The 18873-nt window shown below is 38.0% G+C and overlaps 1 protein-coding gene across 8 annotated transcripts in view; it reads left to right on the top strand.

Annotated features, from left to right (window-relative positions):
• The window catches only part of ST3GAL3 (ST3 beta-galactoside alpha-2,3-sialyltransferase 3), a 175992-nt gene that overhangs the window by 52466 nt on the left and 104653 nt on the right, over nucleotides 1-18873 (top strand). For all 8 annotated transcript variants that reach the window (XM_017824733.1, XM_017824737.1, XM_017824736.1 and 5 more), the window contains one exon: nucleotides 16242-16334. In XM_017824733.1, coding sequence (XP_017680222.1) covers nucleotides 16242-16334 — 93 coding nt within the window. The remainder of the gene's footprint in view (nucleotides 1-16241; nucleotides 16335-18873) is intronic.

Raw genomic sequence — 18873 nt, 5'->3', positions numbered from 1 at the left:
GTTGGTAGAAATAATTACATCTGTTGTTCTGATATAATTGTTCTGGTGGAATTTTGCCACAGATCATAACTTTATAGGGTTCACTTAATTGACAGCATGTGAGAATGTTGTGTGACTTGGAGCACTGAGGGCAACAATTAAGTTTTCTTCTTTTTTTTTTTTTTTTTTTTTTTAATCTTTCATTTGCTCAAAAATCTGTTGCTGACTGTGTTAGTTGATGTTGTTGTAACTAATGACCTGGAAGACTAACATTTTCTACAAAGGTAGATCTGCATGAAAACTTAAGTGCTCTGACTTGCATTTTAAACGACATACAGAGGAAAGTGTTTGATATAATTAAGTAGTTATGTGTCCTTTTGCCTTTGCAGCTTTGTTTTTTTTCATGCATTGCTGCTTTAGTGTTCTCTACCCTCAGAATGCCCGGGACATGTTATTCAGATGTAGTACAGTCTGCTGTGGTTACAGGAATGTAATGGTTCTGTTCACTGGTTCTCCTTGAGTTCATGGAAATGGTAATGGAACCAGATTTGTTCACTTTGGAAAGAAAATCTGCCAGAAGCACTGGGGAAGTGATTTCTGTGGGAGCTGTATGTCTGATGCATGCTGTTATGGGCAAGAATCTCACGTGGAAGGGGATTGGCCAGTTTTAAAGATACTGTATGGATGCTTCATGGAAGGACTGGTTCTGAACAGTCTTGTTGGGAAGGAGAATACTAAGATGGAATATGCTTCCTTTCTGGTGCCTGTGCTCTTATTTAGAAAGCCTTTTAGCTTCTAAAGGGCAGGATGATCAGGTGGGCATTGTTAATGACATATGGGATGAACAGAAAGCCGAGGACTTCTGTGGGCAATGCAGTTTATGAATTAGTTGTTCCCTTGGTCAAAACAAAACATAAGGCTCCTTGGGACCAGATTAGTGAAAAAGATCTGTTGCAAGAGGAGTTTATCCTTTAGTTATGCTTGTACCAACCATACCATCATTACCAAAATTTAGAGTGTCAGAACAAAATGTGCACAAAGTATGGGAAAGGACAGTTGCATCAGTTCCTCCCAGGTAAAGAGGTTTCCCAAGCAGCAGAACCACATAACCTTTTTTAAACCTATAAGAATAAAATCAAATATTTACTGATTGTGTAGAGGAAAGCATTTATACAAAAAATATGATACAATTTGCAGGTCTTCGTTCTCAGAGGGGCCGGTAGTTCCTGAACAATTTAAAGCCATCAATCACATTAGTGACTCAGCCAGTGGATTACTAGGTGCCACCAAATGCCAAGATTTGCAGTCACTTTCTAACATCTGTGCTTGGCAACGAGTTGCATGCTTTTGTTATTCTCAAATATTTATATTGTAGTAGTTCTTTGAGGCTGGCCAGGTCTTAGAAACAAGAGTCTCATTCACTACAAATTCTGAATCATTCCCTGAGCAGAATCTATGTTTGCATTGAATTAAATGAGATTTCCTAAGGAGGATCAGCATATGAATGTGTAGTTAATTATAGACTGTATTTAATGCTTATTAAGTGGGCCAAGCTGAAGGTTGCATGGTTGTTCTTTGTTCTGTCACTTAGTACTCTCTGAGTACTTGGTTTAGTGACCTTAAGGATTGCTTTGAGTTTGCCTTGGCAGATAACAAATGTAGATTCACTTGTCTTGAGCATATCAAAAGTTCCTTTTTTGTAAAAACCCATGTGATTTGGGGGGCTTTTCCCTTGTGTTGTGGCCCTCGTGTTTCTCTGCCAGCTTTCCTTCTTACTCTGCTGGTGTGCCATTTGCTCGGTGAGGTGGAAGCTAGTGACTGCTGCTTCTGTCCTTGTTTCAAACTCATCCTTCAGAAAATACTTTCAAAGGTATTTTAGCAGTTTTAGATTGGCAATTTGGTGCTTCTAAACAACGGCCAGAAGAAAGCTCGGCTTGGGAGCTTGGTAGATCTTTTCACCTGCTGCCACAGTCAGGTCAAAACTTGGGATGTCAAAATCTCAGCTGATGAGTGATGAAAGAATCTTCCCAGGGTTTGACTTTGACTGGCAAAGAACCACTCCTTCATAAAGTTTTACAAATGTTAGAAGATAGGCTTTAGCTTCCTGGAATCATTCCACACTTAAACAAAAAGACAGTGGGTATTATAATGTTTTAACTTGAGAGGGGATTTTTTTTTTTTTAGGGTAGAAAAGGCAAAAAAAAATTACTGCTCCTCTCAATTAGAAAAATGGCTATGAGATCAGTATTGTTGACCACAATAACGTGATACTAACATATTATATAAGTACACTATATTAACTATATTGTATATATTTTATATTGTGTACTTTGGGAATTTTTAGGCAGTACTTAATTAGGAATATTTTTTCCAGTGGACTCTGTGTTTTGCAGGATGTTTTGTGATTCTGTGTATTTACATGTTTCTTCATTATTATAGAGTAGATTTGAGAGGTGCAATGAAGATTTTTTGAATATTCGTGATGATTTCAACTTTGTTTTAAAAAGAAAAGACAAAGAAATTGAGTCTTTGGAGGGGGGGGAGAAAAGCCAGAAATAACAACCTTCACCCTGCAAACTCAAATGAAACTTGATCTAGACTTTGAAAGACCATAAAAATGGAGGGAACTTGGGCTAGGGAAACACACAGATTGGGTTACTTATGTTTGTTGAAATTTCTTTACTTCAGAGCTTCAGTGATGAAGAACTGAAACAGAGCCCCTTCCCCTCATTTTCTTTCTAGGCTGGGAGGTTGCTTTGAAATTGTTTGTGTCTATGTGTGGTACTTTGCCATTAAACACTGTAAAAATAAGCAATAAACGTGTTGGAATGTTGGACTTTCCCAGTGCCTGCTGCTGTGGGATTTCTTTCTGCCCTATTTTTTTTTTCCATTTGTCTCCTTGTATTCCTGCAATCCTGAAGGGAGGAAAAATGAAAAGAAGCAAGAAGTCCCAATGATGTCCCTTCCTGCCCAGGCAGGATAAGAGTGTCTCTCATGGGCTAAGTGGAAGGATTCTGACCATCACAACCAAAGGTGTCCTGATGCTTTTTCTGCAAGATTATTTCAAGGCTTAGCATGCTTTATTCCACTGGTATTTTCCTGGCAATTGGTTATTTATTTCTCTTTCATTTCAGACTTTTAATTTATCTCCTTCTACCTAATCTCTTCTGTTCTGTAATAATTGTTTGAGCACTTGAAATATTTAAGAAAATGAACTGTAGGTATTTGTAGCAATTCAATTACCTGGCTGTTTGTTGTTCATCCATCAAACCTCACACATTTGGGTGAGATGTAACTGCCATCCCTGTTTTTGTTTTGCTCTTCTTAGTTCAGTTCAGTTTGTTTCAATTTTGATCCTTTGGTATTCTCATAAGGACTTCTCATGTGAGTCTTTGTTATGTAGCTGTGGGATTCCTGTGTTAGACACAGTCTCAGCTGATGAAGAAGATAAAGACTGTAGAACTCACAATCACTGGCAGCTTAGATAGAACTGATTCATTACGTGGTTTGTTAAGTGCAAAAAAAAAGTCAAAACTTTGTTTGGTGCCTTTAAAAGGGCCAGTTTCCTGAAGCTGGAAGTAATTACGAACCAAACCATGTGGGAAAAGGAAGAAATATGAATGGCTGGGCATTGTTTAGAGCAGTTTTATACTGTTAGACCCCGAAGTTCAGTTTCATAAGAAAGAAACGTTCATGGAAAAATAATTTTATCGAGACTGTAAGGGGAGGCAGTGATAATGTATTTATAGAAAAGGTAGAACTGTGCAGTAGATGCACAGGGTTTTGTTCTGTTTGATGAGGGGGAAAAAAGCGATCTCCTTAGTAGCAACAACAACGTTTCAAGCAGTAGACACCTAAGTTTGTGTGCTTTAGAATTGGTATGTCTGGACAACATTCTTGAAAGAATTTCTAAAGAAGTAGTAGAGGACTTTTTGGACTACTAGAGATTATTAATAAATCTTCAAACACTAGGGGTTCTCCATATCCTTGGCAGAAAGTTGATGTACAAATATTTTAAAAGGGAATGACTCACAAGCTTTTCAACCCATTTTTGATTCTGAGAACAATAACATATTGACCAATATGAGTTTCCACAGGGGAAAAAAAAGTAATGCATATAGTTCGAATTAATGTGTATATTAAAAAATTAGCACTTTTTTTAGATGGGCTTGTTCTTCATGTGAATGTCTGTGAAGGTGCCTGCTGTGTGAGACTGATTTCTTTCTTGGTATGTTCCTCTTAGGTCTGGATTTGTATATTTTGTGTTCTTCTAACTAGTCAAACTAGTTGTATAAAAACTGGGAAATCTCAGTTCTTTTTTTCCCCTGTACCTGTAAGGTGGAATGCTTGCTTTGCTTATAGTTCTTCACCATAGTAGCATTAACCTAAACTAACAAATGGTTATTTGTTTCCTGGGGTGGATATGGTTACAACTGATTAACTTCACAAGTTTCTACCGTTGTTTGAGCAAATATTTTTTACAGTTGTTGCATTTATAAAACGCTAAATTTCCTTTAGTAGCAAAACTCAACTCAGGGAATATCTAATAGCTCATAAATGGCTCGGAGATTCTCCTGTTGCTTTATCCTCTTGGGAGAAGAGCACATAAAAAGTCACACTTCATGTTCTTCCTTTAGATACCTGTTCTAAAACTCAGAGATAAATTATTTCAGTTTTGGCCACCTTCTGCACTGGTGAGCTTGTTATGCTTCTAGTTACTGAATATCTTCCAATAAAGACTTTCTTGCTCCGTGAATAAATTAGGAAAATTGAATGGGTTGGGCTAACTAAGCACTGATCATTCCCAAAACTTCAGTTAAAGAGTTAGAAATACTGCTAGATGTTCTGAGGGATCGCAGGTTTTGGTAAGGATTTATGTTAAAACACTGACTTTCATAATTTTATTTTTATATTATATTTTATATTATTTATTTTTATATTATTTATATTATTTTATATTATTCATTCATAATGAATAAAACACCAGCACACATTGTGAAAACAGGTGATTTGTTGCTGCCTGTCTTGAACCAAAGCAGTTGTGAGCAAATTGTTAAACTTATTCAAGAACTGCCTCTGTTGAAAATCCCGAAGGTAGGAGCATGATCTCCAGGCATCAACTCTTCTGTACCTGCCTGGCCAGCAATGTTCCACCTCCAAAGAGAAATCTACTCCTTTTTGTTTCCTCTTGGAAATGTTTTGGGGAAACCTCATCTGATGGTTGAATGGAAATCAAGGGTATTCCAGCAGGCCGACATTATCCTGTTTGTCGAGGCTGCCTCTGAAGCATGTCACGTACTCTGAAGGACACACTTGCTATGATATCCAGACACAGCTCGGGTGTCAGCTTATGTTAGCCCCTGATTTATAAGCTGGCTCTGAGGAGGTTTTGTAAATGAGTATATGGGAAGAGACAACTTACTCTGCTTGGTCTGCCTCTGTCTTTGTCTTCAGCATTGCTACGATGTGACCAGAGACAACAGAGCTTTGCTGTCAGCCTGTGCCAAGAAAGCCATACAGACATTTTAAGAATACGTAGTAGGTCATCAAGGCAGGGAAGAGTTTGGTGGAACAAACACATACAGGCTTCTTGCGTGCTGAGGAAGGACAGTAAAACCAAGACATACTTTGAACAGCTGTGATTAGCATCTGTTAGGTAAGAAAACAATATTTCATTTATGCTGAAAGAATGCAAGAAGCCTTATTGCTGTGCTTGAGAAGAACTGTCTAGCAGAAGAGAGGGATGTGATCTGCCAGGCTGGGACACCATGATCCCTAGCTTTCTACAGAGATGATAGGCTAGAGGAGCTCAGGGTGGGAGAGGCCAAAGGAACCCTGTCAAATATAATCCAGAGGGGTATTTTATTTTACTTGTTCTGTTCCCAGTTTTAAGAGGGTAAACTTGACAGTAAGTCTTTATTCTACTGTTTAAAACTGTTCTAGGACTGAAGGACAAGCTAAGTTTTTATTAGGTTGATAAATTTAGAATATGCTTTTCCCTTCAGGAAGCATGATGTTGCTGATAGCATCCTTGAGAAGTCTGCCCTGAAAAAGGACCCCAGACCTGACAAGGACTGGTGGGAGAGGTGGTGGTGTGTTATGCCCATTGCAGTGAACAAAACATGATGAAGGCTACTTTGCAGCAGGAAGGTTAATTACAGCTATGTCAGATGTGCCATATTGGGGAAGGAGCTGTGTAGCAGCTGTTGCTGTAAGATGGTTTTGAGGTTACGGATGTTTGAATTAGATTATGAGGCTGAGATGAGGTTTTCTCTAGTTGCTTTTGAGAAAACCAAGCAATTAGATTAACTTTAATGAAATATTTTTTCTGCTAACATTACACTGGAGCTCATGTGATTCTTTCTCAGTTCACAGCAGAAATACAAACAGGCAAAAATGCTACTCCTGACAGTAGCTGCAGCCCCAGTCCTGCTCTCAGAAATGAGAATCGGGACCACAAAGGGAGGTACAGAAAACTGACAGAACATGTATGTGTTGTTTCTGCCTTGTCTGCCATGCAATCTGTTCCAACTTGTTAAAGAAGGATAAACTGAAAAGCCAACAGTGTTTTTGATTTGCATATTGAATGTGTTTGGATACTTCTGATTGATTTCAGACCTTTTAAATCTTGCTTAGAAATATCTTCCCCCTGGCTCTTTAAGAGGATTAATCTTGAAGACCTGAAAAACTCTGAGCAGTGTCCTGTACAGCTGCAACACGTTGAGTGCCTTCCTCCTGCCCCTTTTCATCCTCTTTTAGTGATCCTTTCTTACATCACTGAAGGCAGAAATCCCCAAAAGGTGGTTGTGTCATTGGACTGTTTGAGTCAGGGGCTCTGATCCGTACAGGAGTCAAAGCTGTATTTTATTATCATGAAACTTAGGCTCAGGTGATTTTGTGAAGTGTTGCTATTTTGATGAATTAACAAGGAGGAGAGGGTAGGATTTACCCTGTTGAAAAGGGAAACTTATTTTATTGCTCGTCCCTGGAGCTCTCCTTTAGCCTGTTCACCAAACATCTTGGAAAAAACACTTTGTCTGTCTGTCTCTCTCTCTTTCTCTTTTGGAAAGCCACAAATAACCTGTTTTTGATGTAGGGCTGATTCAGTGAAGGTGATACAAGATGAAGGAAAGTCTGATTAATTGGGCTGTTCACAGTTCTTTGAGACAAACTTTATTCAGTTCCCTGACTCATGGTGGTTACCTGTGCTAGTTTGGATGTTGGTTCCATGGCCTTTTCAGGCAAGCAGCTGCTCTTTGAAGTGAAGAAGAAAGAAATAAAAAAGCAGTTATCTTAGCAAAGTAGCATTCACTAGAACAATGTATGGAGATAACAGGAGGGTTTTTTGATCTCAGTGGTTCTGCAGCTGTTCTTACTGTTAAAGGTTCTGGCTATTGTTTATTTTCCCTAAAGCAGTTTGGATTTTTGTTAGTTTTGTGAGGGTGCTTTCAGTCACAGTATGTGCAAGGGTTCCTCCAGGTCAGAGTTATGTTCTGTATTTACAGCAAGGTTTCTGGAGGGAACATTTTTCCTCCCAGTATGTAGCCTTCGTCTTCTTAAGGCTTCAGTGTGGTACTTATTAGATTAATTGCTGTCTGCCTGAATTCATGGCATCTGTATCTAATATAGGTCAGTGAAGACAGCGTTTTTTTGGACTACTGCTTCAGAAAGAAGAGTGAGAGAGATTCAAAGCCTCATGACTATATACAGCATTTTGTAAAACTACTGTTAAAACACATTCCCCAATTGTGAGGTCACCTCTGCATACCATCTAAAGCAATTTATTCACTGACCAGTGGTTTTTTCCTCTCAATTTCAGTCCAGCCTGGAGCGGGGGGGAAGCATCCTTGTCAAGTCGTCTTTTTCCTTGTTTTAGAGAAGTTGTTATTTTTTCCCAGGCTGTTCAGACCTTCCAAAGAAAGTTTAAAGGGCAGCCTTTATCACCCTTACCTCTGCAAAGTCACCGAAGAAACTGAAAAGGCAGGATGTTGTGAACAGTTCTTGTTAAAGATTTGCATTTCTCTCAGGTAGCTGATTTTTCCAAGTGGGATTTATTCCCCTAAGGTTTGGTGTGTCAGTTGCCTGTGCAGTAGATCTGCTACTGCAACAGAAAGGCTTGAACTTCTTTGTAGAAAGTAGAAATGGCCAGACCAAAGATTCACCTGCTCCTATGTGTTGTCTGAAAATACTCCCTACTGTTTAGGGAAGGAGAAAAATGCACGACTATCGAAGCAGTGTCACTCTCCAGGTTCCAAAGGGAGGAAGCTTTGGTATTCCCAAGTTGGGGATGCTGTTAAACCTTTTTAGTTTTGATCCCATCTATACATCTGGCGTCTTTAACCTACTGACCTAAAGAAATCTGCATGTTATATGAAAGAAGTGCTTCCTTTTGTCTGTTTTGCTGTCTTTAGGATAATTTTGCTTGATGCTCCAGTGATATGGGAAATAGTAAATAATAAATCACTGCTGATATTTTCCATATATTCTGCTGTGGTAGTGTGCTCTCACACCCAGCTGAACACTGTGAGTCTCCCTGAGATGAAGTGTTCCATAGCCTGGTGCATTCTGCAATAAAATGAACTACACTTCTCAGAAGGAAGGTTTGGTTATAGTGTAACTTACTTACTGTAACTTGGCATTTAAAACTGCTAAGCACTGGATTTGGGTGTTCAGATCTAGTGAACTGTATTATCCACGGACATAAAACTGTAATTTCAGATATGGTGCTCCAGGAATTCTTAGTTGATCTTTTTTCCCCCTGCAGCTTTAGGCTTTGGGGGAGTATCTTTGTTTTCAGATGTACTGATTCCTGTTAGTCTGAGCAGAGGATTCCTGGATTCGAATTGGCTTGAATTATTTATTCTCATCTCTTTGTCACTTTTTCATCTTTCCTGGACCTACACTGCTGAATTCATTTCACTACAGATAGAAAAACCCTGATCCCTGTCCAAAGGAAGCATTGCCCGTTTGTAGATGTAACAGATGAGGGTTGGTGATGAAGACTTAAGGGTTTACAGCAACAAAATTATGACATTGCAATTTATCTTCCTGCATTCCTTCATTTGACCAAAAATGGATGTGATAGGTGAGTGTTTTATTTCCTATCACACTTTTAATTGCCTCATTTTTATGGCCATTGCACTAACAGTGGTTTTTGACAGGCTTTTAAATAGAGAATTGCAGCATTTAGTTTTTGCAAGTTTTGAGAATTACATGTCCTAATATAAGGGAACACTATAATTTCTGACTTTGAGAAACAGTTTATTTAGGCATTCTTTAGAAAATTCTTCAGAAAGAAGTTCAGCTAGGAATCCCAACTGACTGCTGAGTGAGTTTTTATTGACTACTGAGTCCTAAAACACATCCCATCTCTAAAAAAATGTGATTATTCTCCATTAGGTTATCCTTGTCTCCTATCTGCAAAACCAGAATGCTGATACTTACCACTGAGGATGGAAAACAGTAATTTTTGACCTATGGAAACTAGAATATGTAAAAGTTCAGCATTAATGCATAGAGGAATTTTGTTTATTGTCAGCTGGTTACTTCACCATTAAGTTACGAGGTTTTTGTCCAAAGATTAGTAAATTATCAAAAACTCAAGGGGCAGTCATCTTTGTAATTTTTTCTTCCTTTGGTAAACAGCTGCCTTCTGTGAAAATAAGAATTCTGTATTTCATGCTTTTTGTTTAGTCTAACAATTGGTATTTTAGCCAGTTGTTTTTTCCTTTCCATGTTTCTTTAAAAACACAAGAAAACAAGCTTGCAAATGGACTTTGCTCCTCATGTCTTTGTTCCTCATCTGTGTCTATTTGAACACAATTCTGCTTTTTCTCTGTGCTACTAGTCTTAAAGGAAAGATGTAACTGAAACAGAATTTTTTTAAAAAAGGGGAAAGTTTATAAAAACCAAAGAAGATGGGGAGATCAAGGATATTACTCAATCTTGGAGGAGTATGTAGCATGAGGTCACATACAAAATGTGCCATGGACTTCTGCTGGATTTTTTTTATCTCCATCCTTTGAATCTGGTTTTATAAACTCAGCGTTTTGTTTATTTATTTAAAAGAAACAAGCGAAAACTGTCTGCCTTGGAAACTTCTGATTCTTCTGTCCATGAGGATCCCAGCACTTTCTTAGGAGTTGATAAAAGGCTATTAATTGAGAAGGTCCAGGCAGGATTGTTGGTCCCTGTGTACTATAAGAGATCCTTTCTGACTGAGGAATCATTTATAGCTGTATTTCTTAAGATGTTTATGTATTTAGCACTGCTGATTAGCACTTCTTTTGCCTAGTGGTCTAATTCCTACTACTGCAAAGACCAGGAATGGAACTTGGTGAGGAAGCAGGATCCCCGTGACTTTTTTGTGGATGGAAGCCTTTTCGGCGTGTTTGTGCAAAGATGACATTTCAGAGGGTGAATGGCATTGCAGAGTTAGTGCTCTGCAGGTGTCTGTGCACCCCTGCCTACCCTGAATTTCCTCAGTCTTCATTCAGGGCTGTGGAGGTGGCTCATGGGTTTTGGTGCAATGTCTTTAAAACTTTTGTTTTCCTGGGCCAGTTTAATATAATCTAATCTTCTTCAGCTGCTGTTCTTGAGTAGTCCAAATAAATAAATGAAAGTATGTGTTGATTATCTTTGCTCTTAAGAAATTAATTTCATCAGGAGCCACAAATCTTGGTGGAGAAGCAGAACTGGGCGTATTTAGCATTCATTGTGTCATTTTAGAAACAGGGACTTGGACCATCTTTCACTGTATTTGGTCATACAACCTCCTTGGAGAATTTGCTTACATACTGGAGTAATATTTGAAAATATTTACATCTATTTTGCTGACTATAGTGTTATAGATGCATTTCCTGTCTCCTTCAGTGTAAGCATTTTGCTTTTCCTCTTCTTTCTATCTGCTCATTCCTTTCTTTTGTTTGTTGAGTTTTTCCTCAGCTGGAACTAAAAAAATAGCAAATATCAAATGCTCAAGCTGTGTGATTCTTTGAACCCAAGTTTGCAAACTTCTAGGAGCTACAATTGGAGTTTCTTATACTTCTGTTTCAGAGTTCCCTAACCCACACTGTACTCCTGTTGAGCTCCAGCCATGTACCAAGGGGAGGTTTCATCAGCTCATCTTCTGTTTAGGGTGTCTTCCACTCAAGGAGATTCCACTTGAGTGATGTGATGATCATGACTCTACTTATAAAGTCAGATGTGCAAACGCATTTTTTTCAGTCCCTTGCTGTTCCTGGTGTATGGGGTTGATTACCCTATAGGTGAAGGCTGCTGCTGTTGTCAATTATGAAAAAGAGTATCGAGGACTGGAAGCTGTCTATTTATTATGCTATAAGTGAGATATAAAACAATTCCTATTCAGAGATCTGTAACCCTTTGATATGAATTGAAATATGAACAAATGCACACCGTAGCCACTCTGGTTATGTCTTCATTAGTGTCTTTTTTGAAGCAGTCCTGCAATTTTGAAGCAAGTCTCATAACTGTTCCTTATCATATGCTGATTGATATGTAGCCTTGGGCTTATTTGAGGGAAATTAAACTGAAAGTTTTATTCCAGAAGTCTACAAAATTGTCTTTTGGCCAACATTGAGCCATGAACGTATGTGGTAGATTCATCTGGCCCAGGGAGCCCTACCTACAATAAAATGCCCTGGATTTCACATGGTGAAGATACAGGGGCTCAGCATCATTAACTGCTTTGATTTAGTGATCTGCCAAATTATTTGATAATATTATTTCATTTTTGCTCCCTAATACCTCATGATGTTTTATGTGCCTTTCTTTGCATGTTCTCATCATATCTCCTATTCATTCTTCACGTACCATGACATACACTTTGTAGAGTTGCTGTGTAGGCATAAGACTCAGGTTATTTTGAACCAAAGAGAAAGAAACTCAAAGGTAAAGGATCAACCTAGTGAGCCCATTGTCAAAGAACTCCTTTTCCTTGTTTCAGTACATGCAATTTGTGTGCAAGAGTAACAGCAAGAGACATCGGTCCTCCAATAAGATGATCTCAAGTCCACAATTCATATTCCATGTGAAAGGCACAGCAGCAAAATCTGTCTCTTAAAGCAGATTTTGTAATATTCAATTACACGAGCTTAGTTGCGCCCATTTTTTTTAATAGTCTAAACACTGGGTTGTGTTACTAATTTCTTTCTTTAAATGGATTTAGATTCCAGTCTTATGAGGGTGACATGCTGTCCCTGATCAAGACATGGTGAAGGAATTAACCGTGGTGACGTTCTCATATTTGAGATTAAAAGAAGACACACATCTGCCAAATGCAAGCAGAAGGAAAAATCTTGTTACTTTTTCTAAATCCTCTGAAAGCAGCTGGATTTTTAACTTATCCAAATTGTGAAATTTTGTTAAGATTGATGTCCACATAACAGTGTAGAGAAGGACAGAAAATCTTAAGAATTCAGGATGTGTGCTAGTCTCATAGGAGAAAAGGCAGAAAATAAAGCAAGAGTGCATTTTCTCTGTAGTGGAATAAGCCAATTACTTCCCTTTAACTTCACCCTTATTCAGACGCTTGTTTAAAGACTGCAGATGTTTACAGTTACTGACTATGGTTTGTTTTTCTCATTTATTCTGGATACATTTCTTATCTTACTGGGTTTTTCCTGCACAAAATCTGAGCAAAATTTAGAGGCTCCACAGTGTCACCTGATTACATTCTTTCCACTGTCTCCACTGGTTCTTCAACTACCTCAGCCCAGCATGAGAATCAGGACCTGGAATAATGTGCCTGGACCTGGAAGATGTAGAGGGAGATTTTCGCCCTTCTGCCATACCAGTCATGATAGTCCTGGCTGGCTTAGCATAAAAGCCTTGTGTGTTTGGGATCACCTTGGAGTCCGGACACAGTAATGGGGCGAGTGAGATGAACCTATTTACTGGTTTCTAAAGCTCTAAGAAATTAATATTGTTTGCTTTGGTGCATAGTTCTTGACCCATCTGCTGTAAGCAGCATAAGAACAAGAATCAAATATAAACTGTTCTAAGGCCATGCACCATGGCAGGTGGCCTTTGCAGAATGTGCTTTCAGTTACACTGCATCTCCCATTTGGGAATAAGGAACATCATCAAAGAGGCAGCAATAGATGTGGAAGTGGAGTTAGGTACATTATCATCAAATACAAAGGTGATGCTTATTTGTACACTCAGTTCTGTACACTTCTTCTATTACAGGACCATGTGCTTATAACACTGTGATTTTGCAAAGTTGGATTTCTTTTGAAATATGTGTAGTTCTCTATGGGATGCTTCATGCAGGATGTTTTGCATCCTGATTTATGGAGGACTGATCTCTGCAAGATCTGTGACTCTTGCTGAAGAAATACCCACAAAGCAAATATATGTATATAAAATCATGTTGTCTTGGATAGCTTCATGTGTAGTAGAATGGTAAACAGCAAAGCTGTATCCACCCTTACTCTAAATTTGCTCTGAGTTACACCTAATAGGGACTTATCATTATGATCACACTGGCAATGACAGTGTGCAGTGTGTATTTCAAAGAATTTGCACAAATAATGTGTGTCCCCAGATGGATTAAAAACACAGAGTGCCCCTTTTTAGTTTTCTATAGACTGCTGAATCAAAATGCAGCTACAAGAAAGGAGATGAGCAAACATTTGAATGATATGAGATGGCAGCTACAGTTGGCTTAGAGAACTGTTCTGCCTCTGGCACTTTGGATCATGAACTTCATCACATCCAAGAAATGTTAACAGCTCGGCCCTGGGGCTTTAGCAGCTCTGGGTGTCTTTGTGGGGTTTGTACTGGCAGCTCCCCCATCAGTGTGTGGCAGTTGGCATTCTGGGTGGCTCACATGTGGGAGGGTTCCAGCCTGCCATTCTTTTGGAGAAGCACCATGATGGGCGTCTGAGTGACATTTTAATTTGATAATGAAAGCGTCATTAAATCAGTAAAGAGAAAAATGCCTGTGTTTGTGGCACAAGATATTTTGTGTGACCACTGAGGTCATTTGAGACAGGCCTGCTGTTGAAATAGTTACACGAGTTTGCCAGCAATGACTCACTACCATGGTGGCTACAGATAAATTCCAATTGCTTTCTACTTGTTTTTGAAGATTTTGGTGTTAGGCGTTTCTGTATGTTGCCTAAACAATAAAATTCCAGCAACACTTAGGCTTGCTCGATAAAGATTTCCCACATTTGGTCATATCTGAAGTGCTGCAACAAGCTGTGATCCATACATCCTGCTGTCCCTTTTGACTGTGTCAGAAGGGGGTATATTTTATCACCACTAACCCCCTCAGTTTTGTCAGCAACAGGCCTTTCCTTGATGTGCCTATTCCTGAAGAGGTCCTGACTGGAGTCAGAACACAAATCGTTCAAGTGCAAGTCTTCGGGATTCAAAGTTCTAGATGCTCACATCTCAGATGCTTTCTCATCTCACATTTAGAGAAATGTACTATAATATCACCTATGAAAACCAAACTCGTGGATTTGGGTTGTGCTAGATAATATTACACCTGTATCTCTCTTTCCATGTCTGTATAATATATTTAGAGATATCTAAACTTTGTTGTAAGTAATGGTCAGTGTAAATGGCCAAATGTATTGTTCTGCCATCCTACAGATGAGGCATTTGATAGTAAAATATTATGTGTTTGGATAGTAACTATGCAGCATATCTGTGGCAGAATTAGAATTGGATCAATGTTCCTGAGCTTTTTCTGGTGCTTTCTGTCTGAAAAGATCTTAGGACATCAAATACTTCCAGTGACTGTTTATTTTCTCCAGTTTATTTTCTCTTCCGGATGTTAAAGGTTTAGATTTTCATTCAGCAGAAATAGATCCCATTCTTAAAGAACTATAGAGGTTCTGTATATATGTATATATAAAGTAGTGAAGGGGTTCTGTGTATATAGAGAATTCTCCTCTAGTTTAAGAACTATAGGAGGTTTTGTACTGTGTGCATCTAGTTGTAAAATTAACTGTCCATCTGTTGTTCATCCAGTCGGAACTGGCTGCTGACCTCCTGGGACGTGATGCAGGACCAGTACAAGAAAAACAGTTGCTACCAGTTCAGCATGGAGTTACTGTCCTTCCAATATGTAATTTTGAAACTCCCTGAACCCATGCTCAGTGCATTTGGTAGTAGTTTGCTAGTTAAGTGATATTGATGATGCCTGGAAAAGAACAAGGTTGTGATAGCAGTGGGTTCTTCAGAATTATTTTTGTGGGTCTACTCTGCAGATCCATACTGTCATCTTCATTTGACTCCTACTGTTGACCTGTAGGAAAAAAACCTTTCATTACTTGCCTACTGCTAACAGAATGGGGTAGCAAATACAGTATTATTGATCGAGGTCTTTGCAGTAGTTAAGACTTGAGGCTTCCACTGAATGTCAAGCATGGAACTGTAAATGCATTTTGTTTTTTTTCCTTGCAGGAATATTAACAATTCTCATACTGTGGCTGACATTAAGGCCTCTAATGTTACTTGGAAAACACAACTGAATTAACCCTTGTAATGTTTTCACAAAATGGATGAATGTAAAAATGTTACAGGTAGTGAATAGGGAAACAAATAAAATTAAATGTTTTTTCCAGATCACTCAGTAGGTCTGTGGTAAAAGTATGTACTGGACTGAAATATCTTTTATTGAGTTGCTAATCTTGTTCCTGTACAAAAACTGAATGAAAAAAAAATCCCAGGATTCTAAATTTGGCCCAAAAATCACTAGCCAAGCTGAATTAAGACACAACAAAGCAGCAGCAATGTCATCTCTTCCAAATACTGAAAGCACTCATCCCTTGATGATAGCCTGTCAGAACTGTTTGGAGTTTTGTTTCAAATGCTTGAAAGGTATCTTCTAAGTAGTTTTCTAGATAATACTTTTCTATAATTTTAACTTTGATCATAACTTAAAAAAATAGCTAAAGCAAAGTGCCATTTATGGTTTTTACCTTTTAAAAGGTTGAAGTCTGGAATGATATATTGATATTTTTCTTCCATTAACTTTACCTTGCTAGGTATAAAAATCTTTCAGCAAAACTAGTGATTTAGTGGTATTTCAGATATCTTTACCCCTCTCCTTTGTTTGTTGTTCTCCTGTGATGCTGTAGTGCAACAAATAAATAAGGGCTGTGTTTGCTATTACTCCCTGCAGCTGTTTTTCAACAAAGCTATAAGGAGAAAAATAACTTGGATGATTGCAAAAGCCAGTTCGTAGCCAGGAGAGTCCTAATTCTCTACTTGTTTTTCCACAGGCCTCCAGAATTGGCATCAAAGTATGCAAATTTCTCTGAGGGAGTGTGCAAGCCAGGCTATGCCTCAGCGCTCATGACTGTCATCTTCCCAAAGTGAGTAAATACTGTGGGGTTTTTTTTCCCCACTTCCCCTGATGACTTCTCATCCTTCAAGGTGGGTCATCTGCAGAGTTTGTCTTCAGAAGTGTCATCACTCAGTCACTTGATTGGTTCAAGGGGAGACCTGTGTTGAAATTCTGGGCAATTTGAGTGGTAGTGGTTTAATTGACTTCAATCTGACCGGGAGTTTGCTCAAAGAGTAGAGCTCTGGGTGTTGAGTAATAAAACAAATTATGTTGTCAGTGTGTGATACAGATGTGTGGTCAAGCTCACTGCTACTACCTGATGATGCAACAATGAGGAAGCTTTAGTCATGAAGTGAGAGATTAAATTATCTGGAATAGTAAAGTCTTGTTGTTGGTTTGGGTTTTTTTTTTTTTTATTCTTGGGAGAACAGGGTAAAGCATCCCTCGGGTGCCTGGAGTTTGCAGAATTGCTGAAAGACAGTTCAGAAGATAGATTGGCAGGAACATTATTCTGTTAAGGCTCAAGGATTTCAGTTTGGTGCATCCAATGGAAAATTTGATCAAATAGTTATTTGACCTTTACACGAGCTTCTAATACATGTGAAAAAGATGCTCTGGTGCAATGATCTCTTTGGCAAAAGAGGTTGTGGACTTTTTAACATAACTGGCATTTTTCCAAGAGATATGTTTTATTTCTTTTGAATAGGGAATTTCCATGACTTGCACATATGGAGGTGGCCTTCAAGCCAAGCCTGAAACTAGTGGTATCTTCTGTCTTTGTTTTTGTTGGCAAACATGGTATCAGAGAGCTCTTTAAAGTAATAAAATAAAACTGACATTGCCTTGTAACCAGCAGATACTGCAATCAGGTCTTAAAAACAAAACAAAGCACTAAGGTTCTCCAACAACAATTCAGTAAAACAAAAAATTGTCAATATTATCTTCTGTGTGAATTTTGGAACTCTGGTTAGAATATAAATAAATACTAGAGCTGAAGGTAAGTACTTTTAAATCTGTGTTTGTGTACATATTAAATGTAAATACTATAGAAAAGAATAAACTCATATTGCTAAAATATTAATCTTATTTTAATTTTAGAAAGACTTTGGCTTTAAGAAGGTTTTTTGCCTCCTAGAATCTGAAGTGTTATTTATTCTCTCTCTTAGGAGCTACTTACAGATTGCTGTTTAATCCCCTTCTCCCAGTATCTCACTGCATTGAACTAATACCATTCAAAGAGGTAGTAACTTGTCTCTAGTTGAAGCAAGTGGTTGTTTCTTGTTCATACATTGGAAAATCATATTCATAGTTGTAAAGACAGCACCTCACTTGGTCTTTATGGTCAGTTGCTTCTCTAACATGGACCCTAAAACTTGCTAATGTTGACATTTTTCCTGTGACATCTTTGAATTCTCTATTAATTGAATTCAGTGTTGGACATTTCATTATTTTACCTAGTTCTGGTGTAAGGATGGCTGACCAGTAGTTCTGCAAAAAATTACATGCTACACTTATAATTCTTTTTCTTCTGCAACTTCTTTCGTACTCAAAGAACTATGCAACATTAATATTACCAAGCCAGGTATCATAATTCAATATATTAGAGACTCTTAAAGCCAGATTAGCTTGCCAGTTCATTTAAAAATTTGAGCTGCATGACTTCTTTTATTCTGCCTTTTGTTTTCAGTTGCTTGTATCGTTAGGAAACCATCATCTCTGCAGCTGACGTTTTTTAGGCTTGGTCTTTGCTGTAAAATGTGTGGTTTTGTTGGGTGTTTTTTATTATTTGGATGAAGTTGGTTTGGCCGTTTTCAAGCATAAATAAAATGAACAAATGTTGTCCCATTTTAAGGTTCCTGACTTTTTAGTGCAATTTTAAATATAAATAGGCAAAATATGATGGAAATAGTTGAAATAGAATGAATGTTTTTCAGAGGATGTAACTCTTCTTGGTAAATGCTTCTTTACTGTAAAAAATGTGAGGTCAGACTTCACCAAGCATAAGCAAGTGCTAGAAGAATTAAGGAGCAACGCCCTGAGAAATCTCAAAATATGGTTGATGGTAAGAAAAGACTAAATGTTTGTTTGTTTGTTTAGTTGTTTAATGGGGTCCTCAATTCTCATTCTATAAATGCTTGATGCCTTCATAAATAACCCTACCTGGAAAAAATCCTAGAGTTGGAGAGTACTAAATAAAGGGTTGATTACTTCTAGAGAACAATCTGGATTGCCTGATTTAAATGGCCACAGTCCAACAAAATATATGTTAATATATCCAATATGAAATAAGACATCTGTGAGGAACAAATGCAGATCATACCTTCAAGATAGAAAAAACTCTGTCTTGGAAACAGATATAGAGAAATTTTCATGCATCCTCAACAAAATATCATAGCTTAAATGCTATTCAAGTTCATATGTACACAAATAAGTTTTTGTGTGAAGCACTGACTTAAAATTAAAATACAAAACTCCATAATCCAAGACTTCTAGAATACTGTGTCCGGTTTTGATGGTTAAGTGTGAGAAGGGAGGGGAAATAAGAGATGGAAGGAAAGCCACAAAAA

This window comes from Lepidothrix coronata, unplaced genomic scaffold (genome assembly GCF_001604755.1).
Source record: "Lepidothrix coronata isolate B3197 unplaced genomic scaffold, Lepidothrix_coronata-1.0 Scaffold112, whole genome shotgun sequence".
NCBI lineage: Eukaryota > Metazoa > Chordata > Aves > Passeriformes > Pipridae > Lepidothrix > Lepidothrix coronata.
Note: the sequence above shows the minus strand (reverse complement) of the source record. Positions and strands in the feature narration are given on the sequence as shown.